The 6900-nt window shown below is 60.5% G+C and overlaps 2 protein-coding genes across 3 annotated transcripts in view; one reads left to right on the forward strand and one right to left on the reverse strand.

Annotated features, from left to right (window-relative positions):
• The window catches only part of LOC146592425 (rac GTPase-activating protein 1-like), a 4664-nt gene extending 3737 nt beyond the window's left edge, over positions 1 to 927 (forward strand). Inside the window, exons 9-13 of the mRNA XM_085311035.1 lie at positions 7 to 42; positions 175 to 307; positions 387 to 501; positions 628 to 760; positions 843 to 927. Coding sequence (XP_085167161.1) covers positions 7 to 42; positions 175 to 307; positions 387 to 501; positions 628 to 760; positions 843 to 894 — 469 coding nt within the window. The 3' untranslated portion in view covers positions 895 to 927. The remainder of the gene's footprint in view (positions 1 to 6; positions 43 to 174; positions 308 to 386; positions 502 to 627; positions 761 to 842) is intronic.
• Positions 928 to 3353: 2426 nt separating this feature from the next.
• Positions 3354 to 6890, reverse strand: GMPPA (GDP-mannose pyrophosphorylase A). 2 transcript variants are annotated; one of them, XM_085310888.1, is made up of 11 exons: positions 6785 to 6890; positions 6179 to 6371; positions 5938 to 5997; positions 5641 to 5771; positions 5490 to 5504; positions 4666 to 4800; positions 4388 to 4485; positions 4191 to 4237; positions 3976 to 4068; positions 3728 to 3896; positions 3354 to 3625 (listed from the first exon to the last, which is right to left on the reverse strand). In XM_085310888.1, exons 1-11 carry the CDS (start codon positions 6877 to 6879, stop codon positions 3525 to 3527), a joined length of 1137 nt encoding a protein of 378 aa, XP_085167014.1. In that variant the 5' UTR covers positions 6880 to 6890; the 3' UTR covers positions 3354 to 3524. The 2 variants fall into 2 exon arrangements, with proteins under 2 accessions (XP_085167014.1, XP_085167015.1); XM_085310889.1 differs by lacking the exon at positions 5490 to 5504.
• Between the last annotated feature and the right edge of the window lie 10 nt (positions 6891 to 6900).

A 6900-nucleotide genomic window follows, 5' to 3' on the forward strand; every position in this document is an offset into this window, starting at 1 on the left:
CAACAGGGACACCCTGGCCTTCCTCGTGCTGCACCTGCAACGGTGAGGGTCCCTCTGCCCCCCGGCTGCCGTCCGAGCCAGCCCCCCACGGCCCCGTGCCCCCTAGCAGGGGGGCAGCGCTGAGGGCGAGGGGGTCGCACCGCTGCCCAGCCCCCCCTCCCCGCCTCCCCGCAGGGTGTCCCGCAGCCCCGACTGCAGGATGGACGTGCCGAACCTGTCGCGCGTGTTCGGGCCCACGCTGGTGGGGCACGGCTCGGCCAACCCCACGCCGCTCGCCATCATCGAGGACACGCCGCGGCAGTGCAAGGTGAGCCCGGCCCGGGGTGCGGGCTGCGCCCTAGGCGCTGCCAAACCTCCGCATCCTCCCTCCCTCCCTCCCTGCCCAGGTGGTGGCCCRGCTCCTCTCGCTGCCGCCTGACTTCTGGGGCCGCTTCGTGGGGACGGAGCGGGAGAACCTGGTGCTGGTGCCGGCCAGCACCCCGGCCCCGCGGAGCGAACACGGTGAGGCGCCCGGGCGTGCGAGAGGAGCGCCCCCGGGGGGCGGCCGCCCTCGTGCCGCGGGTGCTGAGGGGCCCTGGGTGCCCAAAGGGGGCTGGTCTGTGACGGCTCATGTCGTGCCCTGCCCAGGCCCCCGTCCTGCAGAGCAGCTCTTCTGCCCCGTTGCCTCCGCAGAGCCCAACTCCGGCCAGCTGAGCCCCGCTGGGACCTGCTGCCTCCCCAGAGCGCTGCGGAGCTGCGTGGGCACAGCCCCCCAGCCGCCGTGAGTGCTCCGGAGAGCCGGGGGGTAGGGGTGGGCGGGCGGCGTGCCGCGCACCCCTGACTCATCTCCTCTCCCCACGCAGGCAGGAGCCTGCCCCGAAGAGAGTGGGCCGGTTCTTCCCTTCCCTGGTGTAGCGGTTGGCAGCGGCTCCCCAGGGGCACAGAGCAGCGCTGGAGGAGGAGCGAAGCCGGCGGGACCAGGCAGCTGCCATGGGCCCGCTCCAGGGCCTGCGGTGCTGCGCTCTGGCCCTGCTCTGCTTTCCCAGCTGCTCCTGATGCCCCGTGCCTGGGGAGAGGGGAAGGGCCCAGTGCTCTTGTGCACCCAGGGTGGTGGGGTGCTGGCTGAGCTCTGTACCCACAGGCTAACTTGTATTAAATGCTTGCAGCAAGAGAGGCTGGGTTGTGCCTGATGCCCATCCCTCTCCACCACCATGAGGAGTTCTCCCCTGCTCCCAGGGGTGCAGAGCAAGAGCAGGGTCCCTTTCTTTGCCAGTATTTCCAGGCCCTGCACTGATGCTGTGCTGCAGGCTCAGAGCTGGCCCTGTGCCTGGACTAGATGAGGGCTGAGGAAAGACTCAAAGCAGGGGCCAGTTGCCCCTTTCTGCAAAAGGGGTGCAAGGCTCAAGGACTAGGGTGGGGGCAAGGTTTYGGGGCTCACTGGCATGATAGGATCTGACTTTGGGTGCTCATGCTATTGCATTCCTAGACACTGGACAAGAGCGGTAGTGAAAGCCACGGTGAGCAATGGTCCCTCAAGTCCCTGCTTTTGGTGGTGGGCTGGATTGCTGGGGGTCAGGCAGGGGTTGGAGAGGACTAACTAAGCTTCTGTTGCCCTGTGTCAGTGATCTGGATGGGAATTCAGGTTGCAGATGAAGCCCCCCCCCTCCTTGCCCTGGATGTGAGAGGCCCCCTGTTCCAGCCCAGATGTTGGCCTCAAGTAATCAGAGCTGCTGCTAAGGGCAGGGCAAGCTTCAGTATTTCCAGACTTCCTGGCACCTCATTTGAGGCCCCTTTAACTCCTTCCTTCCCTCAAGCCCCAGGAGACCTAACCAGCAGTGGGATATACATCCCTCCCTCAAAGACAGGGAAAGCTGGATTAACTGGAATGGAGTGAGAGTCTGGAAGGGCTTGTCCCCCAGATATCTCAGTAGGTGAGGCAGCCAGAGCAGAGCTTWGCCAAAATGGCCATGTCCATGTGTTGTCCACAGCTGAACAACCTCTGTGCCAAAACCCAGGACATGTGGGATATAGAGAGGAAAGAGGACATACAGTCCTGAAAGCCAGCAAGTAACTTTGGCTCAGTTTTACCCAGTGACAGGGGTGTTCACTAGAGGACAAGGAAATTAGCACATCCAAGGCAGAGGCAAAACTGAAGGAGTTTAATGTGCTTAAAGTCAGGGAATAGCTAATCCCTGCCCAGGACCACAGAAGAACTGGCAAAGGAATGTGCAGGGCTGGGAGCAAGGATTTACTGCAAATCCCTCAAGCTGAGGTGGTACTGGATGGATGCAAAATCCCTAATGCAGTGCCTAGTTTAAGGTGAGAGGCGTGAYGGGGGTTCTCAGCAGAGCACAGTGCTTTAGCACAGATATTCCTGACAGGAGAAGATGCAGATAAGTATTTAAGTGGCAGCATGGGTTACTGGAGTTGGAGTGTGCCAGGCTAAGCAGGGACTTTCCTTTGATTTAAAAGAGCAGGTTTTTTTCAGGACACAGGCATGGCAGTAGATATCTGCCACCAGCACACACACAAAACAATTGCTCAGGTGCCCTGTGGATAGGGGCGACTGAAAGCAGGGCTAGTGTGAGGAGAGACATGCAGCAAGCACCCAAGCTCCAACCCTGCCATCATCCGGAGCCCTGCACAGGTCTGAGCCTGATGGGAATACACTCTGTAGCACTGGTGGCTTTCCTGGCAGCTCTCTGGGATGTGGGTGTTCCTGGAGAATGAGTGCTCTATACCAGCACCCAGGAGGAAGGTGGCTACCAGGACATCTCAGCTAGGAACAAAGAAGTGCTTAAACCCTCAGAGCCTTTGCAGCTCCCTCTAAGGCCAGCAGAGCTCTCAGAGCACCCAYGTGTCCAACTTGGCCCTCTTGCATCAGTGCCCTTGGGACACCCTTGGCCTGCTCTCAGTTTTTGCTGAGCCACCAGGACCAAGCATAGGCCAGAGCCAGCTTGGAGCTGTCGCAATCACGCTGCTGAAGTCAGGCTCTTCACGACAGCCTCGTGCAGGGAAGGCTGCCTACASAGAAGGGTAGGCAGATCCAAAGCTCCTCGGGCCTCAGAGAGAGGACAGGCTCGCAGACAGCGAGCGGCACAGTACACAGAGAGCCAGGCCAGCAGTACTTAGTCCTCCCAGGCAACTAGGTGCTGGCAGTGCCTTTTGGCAGAGAAACAGCCAACACTCATAGAGCCTGGGCTGCCACAGGCAGCGAGGGCTCTGCCCAGCAGTTTCAGCTCAGGGCTCCCTCTACAGGTGCATAGGAGCTGGACCATTGCTCTGCCCTACAGAGCAACATGCTGTCCCAAAAGCCTTCATGAACCCTGCCCCAGGGCAGGCCCCTTGGCTGTGAGGGAAGCAGCACACGAGGCTGATGTGCACCAGCTTTAATGTCCATTTGGAGCAGGAATCAAGACACTTGGAAGACTCCTGGCCTGCTCCTGAGGAGCTGGTAATCTCTTAAGAGGCAAAACCTTCTTCTGTGGGGCACGACAGAGAGCCATGGGCTGAYACTGGCAGTGGCAACCTGGCAAGCAGCTCACTCACAGGATAATCTGATTCTTGTAGCTGCGGCTCAGCTCCTTGTGGGGCAGGACGATGGAATTGAGGATGACAACCTCAGCAGGGATGGTGACRCTGCAACCTGCAGGGAGAGGATGAATGGGGTCAGCAAGAGGGGAAAAAGCCCTGCCTTACGCTGCAGGGCCAGAGCTGCTGGGTGCAGGCAGAAGGACCTAGGCCATACCCAGAATTGTGATGGAGGGTGTGAGCCGTCCATCCCGGAAAAGGGTCTCGCTGTCAATCTTAGCATAGGGGTCGTTGGGGTTGGGGTCACTGGGTGTTCCCTCCACCCGGGCCCAGCGCCCAATGGTACTGTCCCAGCCCACGATGGTATTGAGAACGCAGGTGTGATCCTAGGAGGAGGAGAGAGCAGTGGCGGGTGAGGGATGCTGCCCCACGGCAAGAGGCCAGGGTAAGGACAACCATACTTACGTGCAGTGAGGCCCCATGCAGGACAATGGACTCACGCACGCGTACACCAGCTCCCACCGTCACTCCCTTTCCAATAGAGACGTTGGGGCCCAGCTGTGAGGACAGAGGGATGTGATGAGCTTGGGGGCTCAGCCTGCCACAGCAGGAGACACTGAGCACTAGGTAGCATCACCCCAAGGTGACCCGACTGCAGGGTCCCCCAGGCCTGCGCTCACCACTGCAGTGCTGTTGATAGAGGCCGTCGGGTGGATATACACATTCCCTGCAACGCAAAACAGCTGCATGAGGGGAAGCGGCTCGCGCTCAGACTGGAGGGCCTGCCATGGGTCCTACTTCCTCCCCACTCCGCTCTGCCCTGCATTGGGCAGCTCCCAGGCAGTACCCAAGGCCACTCAAGGTGTCAGAGGGATACCTCGGATGATAGGGCCTCCCGGTTTGTTCTGGGCCAGCCTCTCTGGGTGGCACTGACTGTACTGGTTCAGGTAAAGGCGGCTGGCATAGATGGCAGAGCTGGAGAAGGAAAAAGCAAGAAATTGCTATTGCTCTTCTGGCACTGAGGACAGAGAAGGGTCTCAACTTAGCATTGCCACCCCCACCCAGCCTGAAAGCCCTGCCTAGTTACCCTCCTCTCCCAGCTCCACTGCAGACCACTCAGCACTCCTGCTAAACCAACCCAGCTCCAGGCCTTACCCCGCTGATTTGATCTGGCTCCAGAAGCCATCAGTTYTGTAGACATAGAGTTTGCCACTCCCAGCCAGTGCCGTGAAAACATCCTGCTCCAGCCGGATCACTTCTGCACGCTGCCAGCCGTTAGAGCTGTCCTCTCTGCAAGCAAAACACCCTTTAGACACCCACTCCAGCAGTGCCTCGGCCAGGGGGCCCAACTGCTACCCCTTCCAGATGTGGGGGGCTCCTTGGCTATAGGGCTCTTCCTGGACTCCTTCCTAGCCATGCAYCTCTCCCCACAGGAGGGACAGCCCCAGCTGTCAGGCCAGGCCTGCCTGCCCAGGCCTGCCTGCCCAGCCCTGCTGAGGCCCAGAACAGCAGAGAGACAAGACCTTGCGAGCTGAAACACGCTCTGAGCCAGAAACTGCAGTGTGAGGGCACCACCCAGCCCAAGGTGCATGTGCTACAGATCCTGTCCCTGATTCCAGATATGGCCACAGTAAGCCCTGCACAGCTGGATTTGCACTGAAGTGGTGGCAGAGATGCCAGATGACAGGCCAGCCGAGAGGGCTGGAAGGGGAAGCAGAGCATTCCCCARTGAAAGGCTTGCTCACCCCTTTGTCCTGAGCTGTGTGCGGATGGGGGGGGGAGGAAGGGAAGGCAGAGATGGGGAGCCCCAACCTGGCCTCAGACTGGGGCTGCTGAGGTAGCCAGAAGGGGAGCAGCACAGCAGGGGAGATGCACAAACAACAGTCTCGCGGAGCAGCCTGGAGCAGGGAGGAAAGCATGTGTTATTGCTAGCACAACCCAGCGCTGAGAGCAGCCAGCACAGACAGAGGGAGACTTACCCAAGGTAAGGACAGCTGGTGCAGAATCAGGAAACAAGTGAGTGATGGCAGAAGAGGAGAGAAGATAGAGAAAGAATGGAAGATGAGTGTGCTGCTGCAGCCCTGGGAAGCAGTGGGGTGGGAGGGACACAGGGCAGACAGGGGCACTCACAGCACTAGCTCCTGCTGGTTTCTCTGGAAGACATCACCGATGTGCTGGAAGATGGCAGGTGTGAACAGGTAGATACCACAGTTAATAATCTCACTGACAAACGTGCTGGGCTTCTCCACATAGTGCAGGACCTGGAGGCAAGGGAGGAACATGAGTCCCAGGGCACAGGCCCCGCACTGGCCCCGTGCCCAGCACCACACCCTCTACCCCATCACAGCACACTGGGAACAGGCACCCACACAAGCAGCGCAGCACCACAGCCTGCACCATGCCCAGCTCTCCTAACCCCTCCAGTACCTCGTGCGTGTCCGTGTTAGCCACAATGCAGCCATAGTTCAGAGCCTGTGTCCTGTTGGCCTGTGAAGATGGGATGTATCAACAGCAGCAGAGCAGCAGGCACGTGGATACGGGACAGATGGGACCCAGAGCTCGCACCCATCTGCCGCAGGAGCCTTTGCCTTCTAGACAAGCATGTTCCAGAGCMATGCTGCTCCTCTACTCCCCACCACTGCCAGCAGGGCCCAGCACCGCTGCTCACCGTGGTGCCCAGAATGACAAAGCTGTGCACGTTGCCGTGCTGCTGCCGGAAGTCCAGCATCTCCTGCAAGGGGAACTCGGAGCACACATCTGCGTTGAGGACAAAGAAGGCCTCAGGACCACCCGACAGGATCTGGTCCCGAAAGTGATAGATGCCGCCACCCGTGCCCAGTGCCGCGTACTCCTGGAGATACCTGCAAGCCAAGTGTGGAAGAGTGATTGCTTAGGGAAGCCAGCATATGGTGGCACTGCCTGCAGGCAGGGCTGGGAGTTGCTGAAAGGGGCCGGGCAGACATGATCCTGTCAGGCAAGGAGACGGGTAGCGGGGGCTCTGGCACACGTGAAGTGGGCAGAAGCAGCAGCTTGGTGCCCTGTGAGAGCAGAGCAGCATCCAGCCAGAGCAGGGCCCGGGACGGCAGACGGAGGGTGGCCTTGAGGGCTGTCAGTGCTGGCAACAGGGGCCAGGATGCCCATCGATGGCGGGACAAGAGGGGCCTGCCCGGCGGGCTCCCTCCCGGGGAAGTCAGGSGAGGGACGGAGCCGGGCCGGGCGGCACGGGCTCCTCGGCGCCGACGGAGCCGCGGAGGGCGGCAGGGCGGCTGCCCACCTGATGGGGATCTTGAACTCCTGCTGCGCCGACACCAGGAAGCGGCTGAGGGCCTCGTGGGGCTGGTAGAAGCCCATGAGCAGGATCTCCTTCATGCCGGGCACCTGGCGAGAGAG

The sequence above is a fragment of the Rhea americana genome, unplaced genomic scaffold, assembly GCF_003343005.1.
Source record: "Rhea americana isolate MKP2758 unplaced genomic scaffold, rheAme1 scaffold_33, whole genome shotgun sequence".
Taxonomy (NCBI): Eukaryota; Metazoa; Chordata; class Aves; order Rheiformes; family Rheidae; genus Rhea; species Rhea americana.